Here is a 22,785-nt window from a genome sequence, read left to right as displayed (position 1 = left end):
GAAAGTGAATATAAATACTTTTTGATATTTCAAATATTTGGATAAATACTTTTTTTGACAAAAAATTCCCAGTGTCTAGATTTTTAAATTAGGCACTTTGGCATATTAGCTCACCAGATATGGCAAACTATTCATCTGGTAGACCAGTGGTAAAGATGCAGTTCTTTAGTAAATAACAATTAGGAATTTTCATTTGCACCAAGATGAACTACAGATTAGCATGTCTAACAAAATAAGGTTACTGGAAGGTCTATGAGTGTCAGAAACCACTCTATCATTTGATGCAATTACTTGGATAACTTCTGGGTTTTAATCTAATCACACCTAAGGAGGTGGCAGTCAATGAAAGTTACATTTAACAACAGTCAGATCATTACTTTACAATGGATTGTTTTTTGTAAGCAGTGATATTAATTGGAAATGACAAACTGAAGACTAAGAAAGATCCATACCCCTCACTTACCTGCCAGGTTGTTTGTTAACATTGCTTAGCTAAAATAGTTTATTATTATTGCAATTGCAGTTCTATTTAAGCAACATCAATCTCCTGGAAGAAGAAATTATTTGAAAAACATTTACAAAGCTTTAATTTGTAAACTAGGTTCTAAAAATTTATATGCAAAATTAAAGATAATTCTTAGGTTTAAAGTCTATTAACTTGTTACTTTAGCCAGTATTATTATTGGTTTTACAAAATAGTCTCAGTTTTAAAAGTCTGTGCATATATAAAGCCTCTTTTCATCTTTAGAGTATTTAGATTCCAGTAGTGAAATCCAAGTCTTTTATAAATATTACCAACAGTATTTGAATTTTTGGGAAAATGAGATGCAGTTCTGTGTCTTCTTTCAAGCCATACTTGGTTTTTTAAAATTAGTTTTATGTATCTATAGGGAGCAGTATTTACCTTCTAGAGGAGCACCCTCCATGAATGGGGAAAAACTGAATTATAAATATAAACTTTAATGTGGAGTTTTTGATGTTTTATTTCTGATTGCATGGTTTTGCTGCCCTGAAATAGTTGATTTAAAAGGCTTTTAATATTCTTATATTACAAAATATTTTTAAAAATAATAATATATTAGAAAAAAGAGTAATTTTGTTTTTCATTGAGGTATAATTTACTAAAATAAAATGAAGTAATTTTAAGTGTAGTTTGAGACATTTTTGTGAATGCAGATACCTGAGTTAAGAACATTTCTATCATCATCTCCATCGTCAGTGCCAGCTCAGCCCCATCCTGACCATTTGTATATGTGTGTATGTGTGTGTGTGTGTGAGTGTGTGTATGCATGTGTGTGTTAGCTATTTTGATGGCAATGTTTGACACAGCTTTCAGAGAAAACATATCTGTACTTAAAACCTTTGTTTCAGTCTTTAAAAAAATTAAAAACAGGGTATCTCTCTGTTACCCAGGCTGGAATATAGTGGCATGATCATAGCTTACTGCACCCTCGAACTCCTGGGCTCAAGTAATCCTCCTGCCTTAACCTCGTGAGTAGCTGAGACTACAGGTGTATGTCACCATGATCAGCTAGATTTTTATTTTATTTCATTTTTTGATGATATGGAGTCTCACTTTGTTGCCCAGGCTAGTCTTGAACTCCAGGCCTCAAGCAATCCTCCTGCCTCTTCCCCCCAAAGTACTGGGATTGCAAGCATGAGCCATCCTTTGCCTGGTCTGTTTTAAGGCTTAGTTTCATTATTCTTTAAAAAGAGTTTACGTGAAAATTGTTATGTTTACTTTAAAATAAACCAGAAAAAAACAAAACAAACAAACAAACAAAAAACAAGAAAAAGTCTAATTTATTCAGGGAAGTGGTGAGTTTAGAGTCAAAAGGATTTTGTCGCATGGAGGAAATTCTGTGTCCTAGTAGAGGACTGAGAAAGGCAGATTGTTACTCAAAGTGGGGCAGAGATCCTCCAGGAGGAGCTCAGTAGAAGTGCAGGGCATGTTACAAGAGATGTTATAGGGGTTTCATAGCCAATCAACCAAAAGACAAATGCTAATAGCCAAATATAATGCTTTCTATGTGCCTGTAAATACTCTAGGCACCTAACACACATTCATTCAAAGTTACATACACATCTTCTCAACTCAATGTGAATTTTTAAATATATTTCTTATGTGTTTATGTACTACCTCCCAGGCCAGTTAAATCACACAATTATAGGATATTTTATTTTACATTTTAGAATTAATAGCCAATTTTTTCAATTTACAAATGAAAACATTAGGTTTGGGATGGTTAGGGGACATCATCAAGGAACTACAGGTAAACATTATTTTATCAAGCCAAAGCCAGAATTGCCAATTAGTAGGGGCTTTCTTTTATGATTCTATTTGAGACAGCCTTTTAGTGTTAAGCAAATCATAGATATATTCAGTTCTAACACCGGAAAGGCAATCCCAAATATAAATTCTTAGGATGGGAATTCAGTATCTTCATCTTCATTATATATCATGTAATAGATTGCAAAATGGAAACCAGTAAAAATAATATTTTATGATACTTTATAATATAATTTTATAAATATTATTTATACTAATATTCACTGTATTTAACACATACAGTGATCAATATTCTGAAAGGCACCAATTTTATAAAAGAAATCCTATTAACATTTATTTTATTAAGAAATTTGGAAGACAATATGATGTATTGACAACAAAAACAAATGGTAGAGAACCAAAGATAATGGTATTTTAAAATCTTCCTCAATCCTTTATCTAGAGTAGAGCAATAGTAGAATAAATTTCTGCCTTGTAACAGCATTTAGATTTTTCACTAGCTTTGATTTGTCAATGTAGTAGCTATTGCTTTTAATAAACATGTATTAGGATATTATTGAAATAAATATTATTGTATTTTGGTATTTATTTATTACAAAATAAATTAAGCCTGCAATGCATCAAAATCTGCTAATAGGTAGCCTTCCGCATTTCATATTTGCAATGGGGAGAGCAGAGTTAGAGTAGATGGATTTTATACAACTGAAGTAATATTAAGGTTGGAAACTAAGAAAGTCAATCCAAAGCCTCACTGTATTTAATCACTTTTAGTACCACAAAATTGGCTGTCAAAAGTCTAATTAACTGTCAAGTATCAGCTCTACTTTCTATGCTGCTCACTTGCAAAGCCTTTCATCATAGCATCTGGCAAGTTTAAAAAATTCCCAAGAAAACCACTTCTTCCTATAGCTTTACAGCATAGAGTTACAGTGAAAGAAACTGCTATCAGACCGACAAAAACATGTTTAATGCTTTATTGTTAAACTATTGAAACCATTTTAAAATCATGTTAAAGTTACTGGTCACTTCATTTTTTGTGAAAGCACACAAGTAGACTTAAAGAAGCATTTTAGCAAATGGATAGTGGCTATGTACTGATTGCATTATTTTGTGATATGATTTTTCCAAAATTGCCACTAAACTCTGAGTTTTACTATTCATCTGCTTTTAAATCATGATAACTGTCCAACTTAGTCTTAGTTTTCTTGATTTTTTTCCCCAAGTGCTAAAGAGCTATCTCATCACGTAAATATACTTTAAGTTACAACTGAAATTCAAGAAAAGGGTATATTTGCTTATGTGTTTGCTATAATAGTGGCAGATATATGTGCCACAATACAAAATTTTGATGATAAAATATAATACCCAGGAAGTAAAGGCAAACTGAATTTTACATATACAACTTTTTTTTCATCTCATATGAGGAAAGTTACACATTTGCATATATAATATTAGAAGCTATATAATGCCAATAAATTTTAATGCTTGACAACTTCATTCTAAATGAAGTACATAACTACTTCTACCTTTATTCACTGACATTTGTGTTTGTATACATCTTTCTTTTAGATTTTCATTTTAATTATTAAAACACAGTCCCCAAAAATTACTGGAAAAATCAATTTGAATAGAAGTTGCCTCATTTTTTCAGTTTTTTAAATCTATTCATCCCAAACTTGAAAAATGTCACTGAATTAAATGTGAAATAAACTGTATTTTTAAAAGAATGAATGGAGAGAAGAAAACTATTTTTACTTAAATTTCACACAAAAATATTTAAAAAGATATAAAATAAAACAATGAGAGGATTATTATACAAAATGTATATCCTAAAATATTTTGTACAATTGTAAAAAGCATATCTCACATTTGGTTCTGAACTTCTTGATGGTTAAATGAAGAATGGAATCTAATTAATATTTACAAGATTAATGGTCTCCAAAAGAGACTGAATTCAATAAAAGCAAAAGGTCTTTTGTGTATTTATTTGTTAGAAAGCCGCATTTGCTGACGAGTTGATGCTTATATGGCCAACTAATGTATTCATCTCCTTTAAAGCTCAAGGCTTACTATTCTAAGACATACTCAAATTCTTAAGGAAAGGACATAGCGTTTAAAGCTGTATTTTAGCAACATTGATCCTGAAGGAAATTTTTTGTTTTTGGTATGGTTCTTGTTAATATTTTAAAATTGTTAAAATTGTTTTAACATTTGCATATTGAAAAATGTGAAATTGTAATAAATAACAAAGATTTGAATTTCGGTGGAGGAAAGTAACAATACAAAGCAGAGGTTTAGGAATATTGGGTCATGAAAACAATGATGACTATAGAATAGAAAAGGAGGCCGGGCGCGGTGGCTCAAGCCTGGAATCCCAGCACTTTGGGAAGCCGAGACGGGCAGATCACGAGGTCAGGAGATCGAGACCATCCTGGCTAACACGGTGAAACCCCGTCTCTACTAAACAATACAAAAAACTAGCCGGGCAAGGTGGTGGGCACCTGTAGTCCCAGCTACTCAGGAGGCTGAGGCAGGAGAATGGCATGAACCCGGAGGCGGAGCTTGCAGTGAGCTGAGGTCCAGCCACTGCACTCCAGCCTGGGAGACATAGCGAGACTCCGTCTCAAAAAAAAAAAAAAAAAAAAAAAAATAATAATAATAATAATAATAATAGAAAAGGAAAGTACTTCAGAGAGATTGTTTGACTAGGTATGCTTAAGGCAACAACCCCTGCATCAACTGAATACATTTCCGGCTCTCTCCTTCCACGATTTGGGGATTTTTGTGTGTTGTAAATATTGCCATAACTGCTTTCCTTTGGATCAGTATTTGCCAGGTAAGCTTTTCCCACATTGTTGTTTTTTTTTTTTTTTTTTAATTTCTAACTCAATTTGTGTTATATTTTAGGTATAGCTCTCAAGAACCCTTAAGGGTTTTTTTTTTTTTTTTAAAGTCCAGTCTAAGACTATCTCTCTCTCTCTCTTTTTTTTTCCTGTTTCATCAATTGTGAGTTTTGATATAATTGAGTTCCTTTTTATCATTTTACTTTGTGCTAGTTTAAAAGTTATGAAAACTCTTGCTCTTCTTTGAGTGATTTATTTTAAATGTTGACATGCACAACCAGCAAAATTGGATGAAAGCAACTATATAATAATCTGTTCTATTGTCCTTCTGAAGAGTGCTAGGATCTTAGACCACATTAGCTCCAAATCTTTGACATTCAACTTCCTCATTATTTTTAATGAGTTTCACCTCATTTTAACTCCCCCCTCCACTGCAAATTAGTCATTTTTCTATTAATATTTTTACTACATACCTAATTTTAAATTATCACGTTTTATGAGTTTCTTGCTCATCATCACTTCTTGTAATTCACTATTCCTTCTGGGTCCATTGGTATAATTTCTTTCTATTTGTAGAAGCATATCCTTTTGTTCTTTCAACATGAACAAATTGTGCTATACGTTTAATAATTTGTTAATTAATGTATCTTTATGAACATATTTTCATAAATGTATCTTTCTTAAAGAATAATTTGGGTGTGTCTGGATTTTTTTTTTTTTTTTTTTTTTGAGACAGAGTCTCTCTCTGTTGCCCAGACTGGAGTGAGTGAAGTGGCGCGATCTCTATTCTCTGCAAGCTCCGCCTCCCAGGTTCAAGCCATTCTCCTGCCTCAGCCTGGGGAGTGGCTGGTACTACAGGCGCCCGCCACCACGGCTGGCTAATTTTGTTGTATGTTTAGTAGAGACAGAGTTTCACTGTGTTCACTAGGATGGTCTCCATATCCTGACCTCGTAATCCGCCCGCCTCGGCCTCCCAAAGTGCTGGAATTACAGGCATGAGCCATTTGAGACAGAGTCTCACTGTATCACCCAGACTGGAGTGCAGTGGCATGACCTCCGCTTACTGCAGCCTCAACCTCCTCAGCTCAAGTGGTTCTCCACATCTCAGCCTTCTGAGTAGCTGGGACTACAGGCACGGGCACCACACCCAGCTAATTTTTGAACTTTTTGTAAAGATGAGTTTTTCCGTATTGCCAGGGTAGTCTCAAACCCTTGAGCTCAAGCGATCTGCCCACTTCAGCCTCCCAAAGTACTGGGATTACAGGTATGAGCCATCGTGTCTGGCCCGGAATTCTTATTTGATAATTATTTGTTCCTCACCACAATATATGATTTCACATGTTTTGCCGTGATTTGCCATTAACTCGTAAATTCGCTCTTAGTCTGTGGTTGTTCCCTGAAAACAAACTGCTTTTTCCTTTTGGTTGCTTTCAATTTACTCACCCCCCCCCCCCGCCCCCCACCCGCTTATTGTTTATTTCTTTTCAGTTTCAACATAATGTGTTTTGGTAGTTAATTTAATTTTAATAATCGTACTCAGAACTCACTATTATTTCCTCTGACGGCTAGGGTTGTTAATCTGCAACTACTTTTTAAGTTTTAATTCTTTTTCATTTCTAGAAGGTCTGTTTTAATTTTTTCATGCTATCATGTTGTTTTTATATTTCTATATTTATTTTATATCTTTAATCAAATATTTTCTCTTATGCCATGAATTAATATAAACATGCTTAATATTTTGCCCCTTTTTGATTTTACAAGAATATTTTGATTTATTCATATGCTAGTTTTTGAGTGGATTGAATTTGGATTTTTGAATGGTTTGGATTATTTGTTTCCTGGTGTGGTTTGCAATTTTGTGTGTGTGATCCTCTTCATTATATTTATTTTATTATTTTTGTTGTTATTATTTTTGGCATTGTGAGGGTTCTGTATGCACTGGCTTGTGAAAAATTCTGATACTGCAGAAATTGCATTTCTCTCTCTCACAGACTTAGGATTTGTAACTGGTTTCCACCAATATTTTATTAAATTATGAGCTTGAATTTTTTTACACCATGAAAATAATATAAATTAAAACCTCACCACCAATGTGGAAAAGGCTTGGAGTTTTATATCCTTTCATGGTAATTATTTTTTAAACTAGTGTTTGGATACACTTGCAATTTTATGTTTATTTTGGTTAATTGCTTGGCTTTCTTATTTAATTAAAGAAGAAGCTCCTCAGGAATCCAGGCTTTAAAGGGTTCCCAAATCCAGTTCCCATTTTCTTTGCATCACCCAAGAGAACATGTAATGCCCTCGGATACATATTAAAATTGCCAGATCCTAGCCTATGGTTTAGCATTTTTTAAGGTATTTTGTTGTTGTTAGATGTTTATTAGTATTTTTTATTTATCATTTTTATTCATATGGGACAGACTTTATTGAAGGATAACTAGATTATCATGTAAATATGATATGAAGCATATTAGTTAGACAAAAGAAAAAGTAATTGAAGACCTTTTATTTTTAAAAACTTTTTAGGGATATATTATTCTTTTTAATTGTTATGGATTCTGGGGGGTACACGTGCAAGTTGTTACATGGATGCACTGTGTAATGCTGGGGTTCAGGCATCTAGTGGACCCGTCACTCAAACAGTGACCATAGTACCAAATAGGTAGTTTTTCCAGTCCTTCCCCGCTTCCCTCCCTTCTTGCTTTTGGAGTCCCCACTGTCTATTGTTTCCATCTTTAGGTCCATGTGTACTCTTTGTTTAGCTCCCACTTGTAAGTGAGAACATGTGGTATTTGATTTTCTGTTTCTGTGTTACTTCACTTAGAATAATGGCCTCCAGCTGTATCTATGTTGCCGCAAAGGACATGATTTCATTCTTTCTTATGACTGTATAGTCCTTCATGGTGTACGTGTACTACATTTTACAAAAGACATTTTAAAACAGTAGTCAGCATATAAGCACAAGTTTACTTGGTTAAAGAGAAAAATGTGACTATCTAAAATGAGAATTCATTTTTGAAGAAGGAATTTCTTAAAAAGACTGTGTAATATCATTATATGGTCCCTAAATATGTAAGACTTACGTATTTAAATCCTCTACCATAGCCTTTTATGCTACAATTTTTATAGCTTCATGCTAATATTACCTCTAGTAATATAGTTTATAGTGTTGCTAAGAAGAATTATAAATGTCCTAATATGACTTAATCATTCTGTATTTGAAAATAAGAATTAAGTATATATTTATATTATAATAGGTTCGACATGGAACAACAATCACATATAAAATATTACAATAGAATATTAATCTTCCTGAAATTCTTTATGATTTAGTACATTTACAAAATTAGGCTTTTAAAAAATGCTGATTTTTAAACCTTCAACTCTGTATATAAAAGGTTATTTTTAGATGTCAAACAATCTTGCTATTATAATAATAATGGACTGCTACTACTGCTCAAGCTGAAAAAATAAATATATTTCTAGTTTTAAAACTTATTTTCATTAAGTGTCTTCTTAGCCTTCCCGATCTGCATGAACCTTGTGCATATTTTATTAGCACTGAATTATCTTGTGTTCTTTTTCCTTTTGACACTTAGAAATATGTGAAAAATATATTTCTTTTATAAATCCTCTTGAAACAAAATAAAATTCTGAAATACACTGATATTTAGAAGGTCTAATACCTTAGCGTCATTAGACTTTGGCCAATGGTAATATTCGTAATTAAGCACTGCCCTGTCACCTTCACTCACAAAAGGAGGAAAAGCTGTTGACAAAAGCATCATCGGTAAAGCTTGTAGAGGTTCTACTGAACACAGGCAGGCTTGCCACAAATTTAAACTTTTTCATTTTAAAGTTATAAAGCCTAGTCAATACTTTTCTTGCCACAGAAGAAGTAAAGGATTTTCTACAGATAAAGGGCATTTTAGATTTCCATAGGGTAATGACCTTGTTTTGTGAACAATGTGACTAACTTCTTTCAGCTAGATATTTAAGGTTTTACGGAGATTGCGGGAAGGACTGACTTGTTGCTTAAATCAGATTACAACTGGCCCTCAGAATAAGCAGACTCCACATCCGTGGATTCAAGCAGCCACAGACCAAAAAGATTTGAAAAAAATTAAAATAGCAATATAACAATAAAAATACTAATAAAATAAATACAGTATACCAACTATTTTATAGCATTACATTGTAGTAGGTATGAATAATCTAGAGATTACTTAAACTATACAAGAGGATGTGTGTAGATTTTTTGGAAGTACTACACCATTTTATATAAGGGTCTCGAGCATCTGCAGATTTTGGTACCCTCCGGGGTCCTGGAACCAATACTCTACAGATACAAAAGGATGATCGTATATATATTGCATCAGTCATATAAGAATAGAGCCAGAAGCCAGGGTATTAATGTTTCCTTGAGCTCCATTAAATTCACACATTTCTGAGAACTGAAAAATAATGCTTCAAGGTGAATGCAGGGATATATGTACTCCTTGGAAGAAGGCTCTGGTGATGGAGAGCAGGCTTATGAATTCTAGAGATAACAACAACAAAAACTTCCCTTAAGTACATCTCCATGGAAATGAATCTCTATAGAAAAGAATGACAACAATATTTACCCAAAGAATCCTTGGACGTGGCCATGCTGTGATGAAAGAGCAAAGTGGCGCAAGAGAGTTCTGAGTTGAGAGGGATAAAGAGTATGTAAGAGAAGCAGTGCTGTAGAAGCAACAGGTATGAGGAAACAATACCCCTGCCTAGAAATATGCCTGGGAAAAGAGGCAGAGTTAAAATAGAACATATGATGAATATTTTAAAGTAGTGAAAAATCAATGAACAGATGAAATAGTTGAAGGGTTTCCCCAAAAAAGTCTGTATTTTGCATTAAAATGATAGTGCTTTAATGTGAAATGTAAAGATCAGATTAAATAGATGGCTTTAAGGCATTGTTGAATGATTTTCTGGGTAGGCAAATTATCAGAATACAGTATTAGGTTCCAAGCAATTGTATATGGAACTGATTTATTAGAGAGAAAGCCACAAATGTAACCATAAGAATGAACTCTCAGAATCAAAACTAGACAAATACTCTGGTGATAGTCAATCTTACAGTCTTTTCTGTTTGTCTTACTAGATATTATATGTGAATATTATTTCAGCAAAAGTTTTAACTTTTTATTCTGTTATAGAGAATATAAAGGTCAGCTGATCACAGGACATTGTTTCAGCTACTCTGAATCTCACTGCAAGCTCAGGAAACAGGATTCTTCTGTGGCAAATTATTCAGGTTTTGTAATTCCAAGCGCTTGGGTTTGAAACTGGTTCTACTAGTTGCTAGTTATACATCCTAGGATAAACATTGTATTTGAGCTATAGTTTTCTGACATCTAAAACTGAGATGCTAACATGATTCAGAAAATGGATTTAAGGATATTTTACACATAAACAAAAAAGAACTGTACTGGCACATAGCAGATACTGAATAAATTGCAATAATTGAATGCTCATACAATATCCCATCCAAATCCTTAGAACAAATGTGTATAGAATTTTGAAATGTGCATACTGTAAAAAATCAATATGATTTGTGTATCATATAATGCATACGACTACATGTATATCCTGTAAAAAAATTATAATTCTGCAGCACACCACACTGCAATTAAAAATAGTAGTCCTTTTGAAGCTAAACACTAAATTGAGTTAAAATCATAAATTAATTTACATTAATTAACAGTATCATTTTATTTATCAAATTTTCACAAGTATTTCACAAGTATCAGATTTTCACAAGTATTTGCAAGTCCCTGGCAACAACAGCAAAAATAAAAAAACAATTTCCATTATCAGAAGTTTTTGGGTGTTTTGATTATAAGTCAGCATTTTACAGGACATTGAAATTCTAAGGTCTAAGAACTTTCTAGTCATTTTTCGTCCAGAGTAGAAGGTTTGCACAAAGTACATAAAGGGATTCAGACTACTGTTTTGTTTGTTTGTTTGTTTGTTTGTTTTTAATGGTTTCTGCATCCCTGTTCTCAAAATAGTAAGGCGATGGGCAAGAAGCTCATGACTCCAAGAAAATCATTGTCCATTATTCTGGTCTCAGTATGCATAAAACCTGGGAGATGGTGCCTGAGTTCTCAGTTCCAATGCAAAAATGTGCTGTGGAAAGAAGATAAGAGAGTCGGCCATAAAAATAGGTTTTCCATCTTTTTACTTTAAATATGTCATCAAGCTAAGCATCCTAAAAATCGAACTAGATTACAAAACTGATTATGTTTCTATCGTACATTCTTTAAGGTGACTGCTGGAGGGACATCTTTCCCCTAACTTTTCCTTGGAATACTAGATCCAAATATCTAGGTGACAGCTGAGTATTTGTCTCTGGATGTCACCACAGGCATTTCACTAATATGAAAGATAAGGTCATCACCTCAACTTCTCACAACTAACTCACTATATTTTTTTTCTTGCCACCAAATATCTTATTTATTGTTCAGTGGAGCCACCAAACACCATTTATTTTATTTCTGACCAATTTCTCCCTTCTATCAAATTAATAATTCGACCCTATTGAATCAGTGTCCTTTATGTCTTTGAAATGCATCTCCTCTTCTCCATCTTCACACCCATTTATCTTAGATCAGGTTCTTCTTCGTTCTCTCTCATACAGCTGGTTAATATCCCTGTCTTAATCACATACACTTCAAACTATCTCCAAATTCTTGTGTGTGGTCTTTCTGTAATACATAATCATACTACTCTTCTACTTAAAATCATGCCAGGCCATGACATTACCAAAATGATAAAACTCTGGAAGGCTAAGAAGCTTCCATCTCCCTGTTCAGTGTTTTCCACAATGCTCACAGGTGATACGAGCATTTTATAGGTCATTGGTCCTGAATTATTTGCCATTCCATGAGTAGGGCATCCTTTTTCTATGTTTTTGCTGTTTATTCTATCTACTTACACTGAGGTTTCCTTTCATTTTGTGCACTTGGTGGGCCCTATATATCTTTTAAAACTTACCCAAGGTGTCACTTATTCTAATTTTCTTCCATTCACCATCATGTGATCTCTCTCTCTCTGTGTATATTGTATATATTTTTGTAGGTTCCACTTAACAATGTATTCTAATTATTAATAACTATTTATACATCTCTGCTAATAAAAACGTTGAGTCTGTTGGAGACAAGATGCAATTCTTGTATGATATCTGGTGCCAAAACTGTATGCTAGAATGTAATCCACTTTTAGAGCAGAATATGATTTTAGAGATCATGTGGTTCAAATTCTTTGGTATGTAGATGACCTTAACAGATTCGAGATTATTTGTTTATACTAGTCTGGTCTTTCACAAATCTGAGTCAATATTAGTGGGGTTAAGTTCCTATTATATCTAAGAAATTTTTATCTGGAATTGGCCAAGCTAAGGTGCACTGTTTCTCCTTAAGTTTACCAAGCATTATATACAGCATGATTTAAGAGTAATTTTGCTTAGAATTATTAGGATTTAATCTAAAATACAGACTTGTGAACAAACTCAGCTAAGATCTGGAGAAGAATTTGTGCAGATTAAAAGTTTCAGCCTTCCATGTTAAAATTAATTTCAATTATTAATACTAACATTAATGTCATTTTTTTGCACCTTAATGATGTGACTGCCTTTTCCTACGCCACATGCACTAAATATGAATATCAATACGAACTTTTCTTCTCCTACCTGTAAATTACCACCCATGTTTGTTTTCCTGACCTGTTGCCTCCATTGTGCATCCTTACTTTCTTGTTCCCTTCACATTAGGACTTCTCATGAATTACATTTCTTTTTTACTGACATACAGGGCTTCATTCACATTTGTTTCTGGTATCACCTACCCTTACCACCTCAGGCATTCCCACCATTATGGGCTGGATAAGGCCTGATTCTTCCTAGTTTATGCTCATCTGGAAGTAACTAGGAAAAAATCTAGACTAAAAAACAAGTATTCTGGCAAAAGATTGAGGGAAATACTACATTGCAAATGTAATGATGCTCAAAGGATACATTATGTGGCAGTTGTTTAAAATACAGATGCTATTTTCTGAAACACAACCAAAAAAAACTTGTCAGGTACCCAGGTTAGTTGACACTGACCAGAAAGTTTATTAGAGATTAGGATGACGAAAAGAACATAGCCAAGTGAAGTCAAATGCAGTTGCTGAAATCTTTTTAGAGGTAGTTTGACTGGTTGCTGGAGAGAAGACTAAATACAATCATGCAGAACAGAAGAGGAGATGTTAAATGGAAAACAAGACGGAAAGAAGAACACAACAGAGGGAGATGATGAATTTATGCCAGGTCTCTTTAAGGCACAGGATTGATTCTAATCCATGGACTTCAGCCAAGAGAAATTGGTTGTGTTATTGTTGTGATTTCAAGAATAAAATCTTAGGCATCTGTATTTACAGTGTGTAATGTTTTGTATTTTTTAAGCTGCCAACAATGTGAGTTCTACTAAAAAATACAGATGGTTAAAATCTCACGCACAGAAAGTGGTCTTCTTGTTATTGTACATGCTATGTATCTGATTCTTTATATTCACTTTCTCCTATATTTTCCACCTCCTGACAAATACTGCTCCTCTCTTATTTGGTCATATACATAGAATCGTATGTAAAACTAATTACATTATTTTTCATGTGTTAAATTTGTTCTGTTTTCACTGTATGCCAATTTTTGAGTTCTATTTTCTTGAGCATGTATGACAAAACTGTGTCATAGAACTTTTGGAAATCATCGAATGTATATTTTATAAAGTAAAGAAAAAATAGCTATAATCATACCAGTCTGCATTCAAATAATAACTAGATTAATCATAATTTTATATATACTATAGTGTCTTATTTCAAAATGAAAACACTCCTTTTTCAGAACATAAGTCCAAGATTAAGTATACTTAAAAGGAGTATATGACATATGTACATGTAGTGCAGAGGCAGGTAACAATGACATTATTTAATTGTTAGGCAGAATTGTTTAATGAATTTTAAAAATGTTATTTTAATAATTAGAAATCAACATAGACTAAACATTAGAAATAGCTCAAAACACTTTTGATGCCTTCTAAGTTATTGTATGGTTTTTTCTTTTATGTTGTCCAACAAGAAGTCACACCCTTTTGTAGTGCAATACTTTGAAGACAATATTTTTTACCTAATGATGATTCAAACTGTGATAGTCTGAAAAGAATGTTGTAGCAATTTATATTTGCATAGTGAACAGAGTATATTTATCATTTTATAGACAATGAAAAAGTAATATAGTTTATTTTCATTATTAAAGCTACTGACCAAATAGGGAAAGCTATAATTAATCTATCATTACTCATTAAAAAATTTTCTTAGTATGAAGAAAATTGAAACATTTGTGTTCCAAATAGATGCATTTAATGTCTTGACCACTTTAGCATGGAATAATACAAAATGTCTGTTAGTTAATATTTCACCAATGATATGTGTTAACATTATTTTAAATCTCATGGTTATGTCAAATCTCTAACAAGAGTTTTGCAGAAATATACTTTATATATTGAAATCAGTAAGACATATGTGCATATGTATTATAGCTTATGTCTGTATTTTATTAAATTCATCGATTTTCAGGCCGAGAGCAGTGGCTCACCACTGTAATCCCAGCACTTTGGGATGCTAAGGTGGGTGGATCATTTGGGGTCAGGAGTTCGAGAGCAGCCTGGCCAACGTGGTGAAACCCCATCTCTACTAAAAATACACAAATTAGCTGGGCGTGGTGGCACGTGCCTGTAGTCCCAGATCCTTGGGAGGCTGAGGCAGGAGAATCACTTAAGCCTGTGAGGCAGAGGTTGCAGTGAGCCGAGATCGCGCCACTGAACTCTAGCCAGGGTGTCAAAGACAGACTGTCTCAAAAATAAAATAAAATATAATAAAATAAATAAAATGCATTGGTTATCAAAATATATTCACTTTATTTAGGCTATTGACTAAATATGCTTAAGAATCAGCTTGAGTTACCCTCAAAGATTGTCTCAAATCCACATTTTATGTCCACTGGTCAGCCTGGAGCCTTTCCAAATACTTCTGCATATTCCAAATGCACCTTTTTCTGGTTTTATTTCTCTTTGTGCACTGGAACTTTTTGTTTACCGTATTTCATTGTTTCTTTCTATCAATTTTGGCATGTACCAAATCTGGACACTCAGTGCCTTTTGTTTATTTTTACCAACTCCTCCTCTGGTCTGCCCCCAACAATAAATTACAAAAAAAGTGTCACTGGGATTAACCATGAATGATCACCAATATCAGTATTATTTACAATAGCCAAAAAGTAGAAACAGTCAAAATGCATATCTACTAGTGAATAAATAAAATGTGGTATATCTGTAAAATGGCATAATATTCAGCAATATAAAGGAATGAAGTCGTGATTCATGGTACAACATGATTGAACTTCAGACACATTGTTCAAGTGAAAGAAGCCAGGCACGAAGCACCACAAATTTTATCATTCAATTTATATAAAATGTCCAGAATAGGAAAATCTCTAGAGATGGAAATTAAATGAGTAGTTGCCTAATACTAGTTGGAGGGGAGAGGGAAGGGGATGATAACAAGAGGATATGTTTGGGTATTTTTGGTGATTAAATTATTCTAATATTGATTGTGGTGATAGTTTTACAATTGCAAACATACTGAAAAACATTGGTTGTAAACTTAACTGCCCGAATGGTGTAGTATTACATATAAATAAAGCTGTTATAAAATGAAACCATCAACATTTCACACAGTCTTTTTGTTGGCAGCCATGAAAACAGAGGTTTGTTTGAAGAAATGATGGTCCAAATATTATGCACAAATGATGTAAAAATGAAAATGCAGAATCTCAGTTCTTACTATGACGTATTCATCCAGTCTCCAAATACAGCTCCAGACTATTTTTGGATAACAAAGATATCCACAAATGTTTACTGACATTTTTGTTTGTTTGTTTCATCCCTTTTATTTACCCACCAGCATTTATCTAGGGAAAGCAAGGGTATAGATTGTAGTTTTCCACTGTCATAAAATACTTCAGTAACATACTCTAACTTTATTTCACCACCTTTGCTGCTTAGAAGGTAGTAGCAACCACAGAAAGTTTGGGTCTTAAAGTTTCTATTTTGATAACACATTGTTTGATCATAGGCGTATGTGCATCTTAGCTTCTGAATAGAGTGGATGAGACTAAACTACAGCTAGCTGTTAAGTCTGAGTTATGTGGGTAGAAGCAGAAGTATCTCTTAACAGAGGAAGAATGTGAAGAAAGTTTACAATTAAGCACTATGTAAATTACCTGATCAAGTGGTGTTTCATGGGATTTGATACCTCCATTTTACAGAAGCTTATTTTAATATTTTCTGTGCAATTTTTTTTTTAGCTTTAGATCCAGCTAAGGATCCATGCTTAAAGATGAAATGTAGTCGCCATAAAGTATGCATTGCTCAAGATTCTCAGACTGCAGTCTGCATTAGTCACCGGAGGCTTACACACAGGTAAACATTGTTAAATTTAATCCCACTGATTGAACAGTGCTCCTTACCAGAAATAACTGGAGAGTATAAATATTTGGCAGCACCTGCTAATCTTTTATGCAGAGTTTTATTGAAGCAGTTACAGAAGCTTGGTTAATACAATTATGATTCACTTGGGTTAAACATTGGTATCAATCACCGTTACTACAGATTATAGAATTTGAGGCATATATTATTAAATAAAGAAGGTCGTATAAAGATGATATTAAAATGTTATATCTAGATGTTTGTGCTTTTTCAAGTTTAAGGAACAATTAGTTTTGTTCCCTCCGCATATTTTTGTTTGTGGCTATTCAAACATCTTTATTTCCCTCAGGAGAGAGTTAGAAAGTTACAGGAGAGAAACTGATTGATGTTCATAAAAAGAGATTAAAAGTCACGAAATAGGGAATTGGGACTCGAACCCCTCAGGACACCTTCTGTAGGAGTCACTCATACCAGTGGAGTTCTTACATCTATTCCCTGGATGCTGATTCACAATTTCTAAAGAGGAAGGGAGGATTTCAAGTATCTTATAACAACCATCACTGCTTCTGTTAGACGGGCTCTGTTTTGGGAAGGACCAGTAATTTAGAAATAGCCTGTGTAGTTTGGTGCTGTCTTAAACATTTGAACACGTCAACAATCAAACAAGAATTCATTGGTTAGCCGACTAAAACAAGTGGTGTATTCATTTCCTTTATCATTTTTAAAGTTACTTTTTGAGAATATTCTTTCTTTGATAATAGACTTAATTTATGTATTGCTTTCAAATCAAATGAACAAAGAAAATTTTGCTATTTGTGTATGCTTAGAGAAAAATTGGATTTTTGGCTTTAGTGTACTTGCATATAAATTCTGTTACTGAAACACACCAAGAGTAAGAGGATAATAAGAATATTGGAAAATAAGAATATAAATAGCATTTCTAGAAAACAAATATTTGTTACATTGATGTTTCTTATAATGTAAGAGCACATATACGTAACACCCTCTTTTACATGCTAAAAGGATTAGAAGTCTTTATTTCACAATGTTAAGTCTATAGTGGCAGATTTCTAGAACCAAGGGAGGTTGATGTAACAAAGGTATGGGGGTTTGGAAATGTGTTCACTTGGGTTAGAATCATGGTATATCAATAACGTACTTGTGGAAGACACAGAGGGAGTAGGAGAAAGAAAACAATGGTTTGGTGATATAAAGAATAAAAGACTTCTTGAAAAATCACAATTCTATAAAGTTAGCCTTCTAGGGGAGAGCACAAATGGGTGAAGCAGTTATCAGTAACATATCCCCTGTTAATCCTGACTTTGATGCTAATTTTTCAAAGGGATAACAAAGCTTTGGACCAGAAACTCATTTTTCTATTTATTTCCTTAGGATTCTAAATTTCTTGGCCTTTCTATTAATTAATCAAACAAATTTAAAAATATTAGTATGTGAATGTGTGTATATTGGGGGTGAAATAAAAAAAGAGAAGGGTGTCAAAAGGGATTCATATATGATCTCTCACCTAAGTTACAGAGACTATGTAAGTTCATCTCCCATAAAAGCAAAAGCTGTTTTATCACAAATTCTAGACACCCTGGGAAAGATTTCCATGTGCAGACATTTAACAGCTTTGAAAAGATTCACCTGCCACTTCACCCCTGGCCCCATGAACCCAAGTCAAAGAGCAACCAAAGACCTCGCAGTTAATATCATGTCTGTGGCAGAGACACACTCGTTTTGACACTTGCTGGACACTGAAGCTAAGAGAGGTTAAAGTAACAGACTCAAGACTACGAAGCTAGAATTTTTCAGAGCTTCAATTCCAATCGGTACTGATTGACCCCAGAGTCTAAGCTTTTTACAACTATGCTGTCTCATTACTTCTCTGACTTATTAAACGACTTAACTACAGGCAAAAATGTTCCTTAACATGATAAAGACTATCAGAAACCAATAGCCAAATATCCCTTAATATATAAAATTGAAAGATCCTTAATAGGGCACTACTGAAGCTTTGCCTTCGGTGTAGTGGTGCAGGGGGTTCAGAGCGGAGACTAATATGCTTTTAGTGGGTGAATTTCAAAATGTTTTATGTAAATAGTATTTAGTCCTGTTCTATTTCTGATAGAGACTATTTATAAATTTCCATTCAATCCACACTCTATTCAATAAATAAATCACTAGTTTCCAACAAATTGATTTTAAGATTAATATTTGATATGCTTTATTGGCTTTGAGGATGTCAGTACATAGTGAATGTTTATACAACACTTAGGGAAGAAGAGCTTTGCCGAGCACTTTATCAATAAAAATGGCTAATACAAATAATCTAGATCTTAGATTTGAGGATTGTGTGTATTTTGGGGATGGAGTAGAGAAAGCAGGGGAAGTGGGCTTAATTAATCAAGTTTTGGCCATTTGCATAGTTTAGAATATATATTGCTACTTTTTTTCCTTTTAAGGAACAACTTATTCTTTTTTCCCTTTATCTCATAAAAGAGAAAGGAAACCTGCCGTTTCTTTCTGCAAGGGGAACACAATTTTTCAAACACATTTTCCAGTCTCCTCTTCCCAATACAATATATCACACTCATTTCTCCATTGCCTTAGAATTTTAAACTTCTCATCTTATAATGCTCGCAACATTTGTAATAGTCTGTCTGACATCGATCTCCTTTGACTGACTGAAAGCTCAGTGAAGGTGTCTTATTTACTACTGTGGACCCAGATCTTACATTACTGCTCAGTACATGTTTTCTTTGAGGAGTTTAGTGAAACAGCTGCCATTTGTAAAATATTTAGGAAGAAAATTTTGACAAATAGTTTGATCAATTGAAATGGCCAATCTAGATAATCTAGGTTTAAACATTATTTTCTTAGTGCTTTGTGTATATTTGTTGAAAATGAATTAAGGAGGGTATAGGCATCAATCAACAAATATGTTTTAATTGGCAGAATAAATGAATGCATGATTTATCAAATAAAAGGAAAAGAAGTATTTTTAAAATGTTTATTTTAGTTTAGTTTAAGTTCCGGGATACATGTGCAGAATGTGCAGGTTTGTTATATAGGTAAAGGTGTTCCATGGTGGTTTGCTGCACCTATCAGCCTATCACCTACGTATTAAGCCCCGCATGCATTAGCTATTTATCTTGATGCTCTCACTCCCCTTTCCCCCCACTGTCAACACACACTGACAGGCCACGGTGTGTGTTGTTCCCCTCCCTGTGTCCACATGTTCTCATTGTTCAGCTCTCACTTATAAGTGAGAACATGTGGTGTTTGGTTTTCTGTTCCTGTGTTAGTTTGCTGGGATGATGGCTTCCAGCTCCATACATATCCCTGAAAGGCACATAATCTTGTTAAAGAAGGATATTTAAATATGAAATGAGGAATGTAAAAATTGGTTTTAAGAAACTAGTAGGTCCTTCACTTGGATTTGTAAATAATTGAAATAATTAGTAAATTTTTCCTTCCTTAGTGTTTTAAATAACAATAATTGTCCTCTGAAATCAGCAAAATAACATGATTAGGTGAATCACAGTTTTACTCTAGCTTTGACCACCACTGCCAGTGTAGAGGATGGTGTAAACCATCCAAATACGTGATGTTGAAAGTCATATATTTGGAGATTGTCTCCAAATGGCTTTTTCTGTGAAGAACTGGTCTCAAACCAGGTGATATCTTTGTTATTGCGCTTTCTGTTACCATTGTCATTACCAGTTAAAAGAAAATAGTGGTATGAATAATGAGAAAGAACTTTAGCTGTAGCACGTTTTTCCAATATGGTAACATAACCCATTATTTAGATGCTTTAATATGAAATACATGATGGGTTTCCCAAGCTTTGAATGTGATCCCCTTTTTCTATTGTTACCCTTGGGGAAAGAGCTGCAGATGCTGACAGCTGAGGGTGATTGTTTTGTTGTTTTTGTATATTGTGAGCAAGAAGCCCAGTGTTTTATGCTCCCTTGCTGTCTGTGCAGCTGCAGATAATTAGCACTGTTTCTAGATCAGTGTTGCTGGCACCAATCGATGCTGCTGATATTAAAAGAAAAAGGTTTGACATAATAAGACAGAGTAAGGTTGAAGAAGTTGTTGTAGGACAAAACTAGCCATGTTAATTTCTACTTCATTTACACCGAAGGATTAAAAAAAAAAAAAAAAAAAAAAAAAAGAATCAATAAGGAAGTGCTTTTGACCTCCTAAGAAGGCATTACATAGAAAATGATGAAAGTAGTGTAAAATGCTACTTATCAAAAATAATTATCAAAGAAGTGAGTCCTAAAATGTATCTGTTTTAACTGTGGAATCTTGGAATTCATGGTTTATAATGACTATTTTTTTAAAGATCTAAATGCATTTATCACTGATTGAATAGCTATGGTGTTTGTGTTTCCTTTGTTGAAATATTGAAGGGGCAGAAAGATTTAATCACAAAGCATAAGTTATATAGCATTCTACAAATGTTTGTTGAACTGAATTGAACTTATCATAATCTTTTAAAAATAATGCTTCTCATACTTGTGAGACATTTAACTTCTATGGAATATGACTGTATTAATAATGTCTTCAGAGAGAATTAAATCCTGTATTTATTTCATACTTAATATATGCAATACTCGTTACTAAATGCCTTAAATTGATTTAGCTTTTACAATGATGCTAATGCTTTATACTAAACACTATTATACCCATAACTGAGGCTCAGAGATTCTGGGTGTTCTGTCTGAGATTAGTTCTATAGAAGCAAAATTGATAGGTATAGTTAGATAGGTAGGTAGATAGATAGGTGATAGATATGAAGTATACATTTCAGATTTGAAATCATGCCTATCTTGTTTATATATACATATATACATTCTTTTTCCATAATTATCAATTTCATGTATATGAACAGATGTTTATAGATACTTAACTTTTCATAAATTTATTTTAGTTAAGATGATGAAGGTTTGCAAAACTTTTAAAAATTAATTACATTTACAAATGGTCATTGTACTTTGGATAGCAAATTAGTATAACATTGTTTGATTCCTCTTTTTAAAACACAGATCATAACTAAATTTCATAGAGTTTCCTTTATGTCTGGAACTTGGTATCTGTATGCGCGCACACATACACACACATACATACATGCATATATGTGTATAATTCATTTAATCTTACAATAGTTGAAAGTAAGGTGACTTGCAGTTGTTATCCCCATTTTACCTGTGATAAAAGCTGAGACAGATAATTCACTTAATTTGTTCAATTGGTAGACTTGAACACTAAACCTGGTCATTGTGATTCTAGAATTTGTGCTCTTATTATGTTTTATTGTCTTATGTTACTTATAAAGCATGTTATATAAATGAGACATTCTTCTAAACATTGTAGAATTGTTAGTTATCTTACCACCACCCTATATGTTTAAAAAAGAAATTTCTCTATACCTATTGCCTAATGTACTGTTTCTCAGCATGTTTTAGCCCATATTCTTTTTTTGCTGAATATACACTTTTTAGGTTCTCCAGTTATTCTATTATCGCCCTGAAGGGAGTATAATCTCCCCTAGTTGAGAATTACTTGTAATCAGAAAATTCAACTACTTAGATTGTATATTAGTCAGTCAATATGATTTGGTCAGGCTTTGTGTTAGGTGCTATGCATCACAAAAACAGAAAGTATGTTTCTCATATATGAAAATAAGTCACAGGATTGACTTTATTTTTGGAATACACAACACACCTTATCATTATTGGGATATATTTCCTCTCCAGTTGAAAATCAGGAACCTGTTGATTAAAGTCCAAAGTCCTCGTGGTCCTTCATAATCTGTCCCAGGTAGCTTTAGAGCCTCCTCTGTATTTTTCTCTCAATGGCACATTGTGGCTTTCTCACAGCAGGAAATTCATTCTGTAGAGAGCATAGGATGTATGTCAGAGCACAAGGGGCCACAGCCAGAATGCCTGGCTTCACAGTCTAGCCCCACTGTTCTTAGCTTTGTGATCTTGGACAGGTTACTCAAGCTCTGAGTGCTTCAGATTTTTCTGCTGTAAAGTAGGTATCATGCAAATGGTACTTTCTGTGATGTTGCTTTAAG

General features: G+C 33.5%; 1 protein-coding gene across 2 annotated transcripts in view; it reads left to right on the top strand.

Moving 5' to 3' along the window:
* The window catches only part of SPOCK3 (SPARC (osteonectin), cwcv and kazal like domains proteoglycan 3), a 482,003-nt gene that overhangs the window by 221,270 nt on the left and 237,948 nt on the right, over window positions 1-22,785 (top strand). For both annotated transcript variants that reach the window (XM_015139470.3, XM_015139471.3), the window contains one exon: window positions 16,574-16,688. In XM_015139470.3, coding sequence (XP_014994956.3) covers window positions 16,574-16,688 — 115 coding nt within the window. The remainder of the gene's footprint in view (window positions 1-16,573; window positions 16,689-22,785) is intronic.

The sequence above is a fragment of the Macaca mulatta genome, chromosome 5, assembly GCF_049350105.2.
Source record: "Macaca mulatta isolate MMU2019108-1 chromosome 5, T2T-MMU8v2.0, whole genome shotgun sequence".
Taxonomy (NCBI): domain Eukaryota; kingdom Metazoa; phylum Chordata; class Mammalia; order Primates; family Cercopithecidae; genus Macaca; species Macaca mulatta.
The sequence above is the reverse complement of the archived record's forward strand: the minus strand, read 5'-3'. Positions and strand labels throughout refer to the sequence as shown.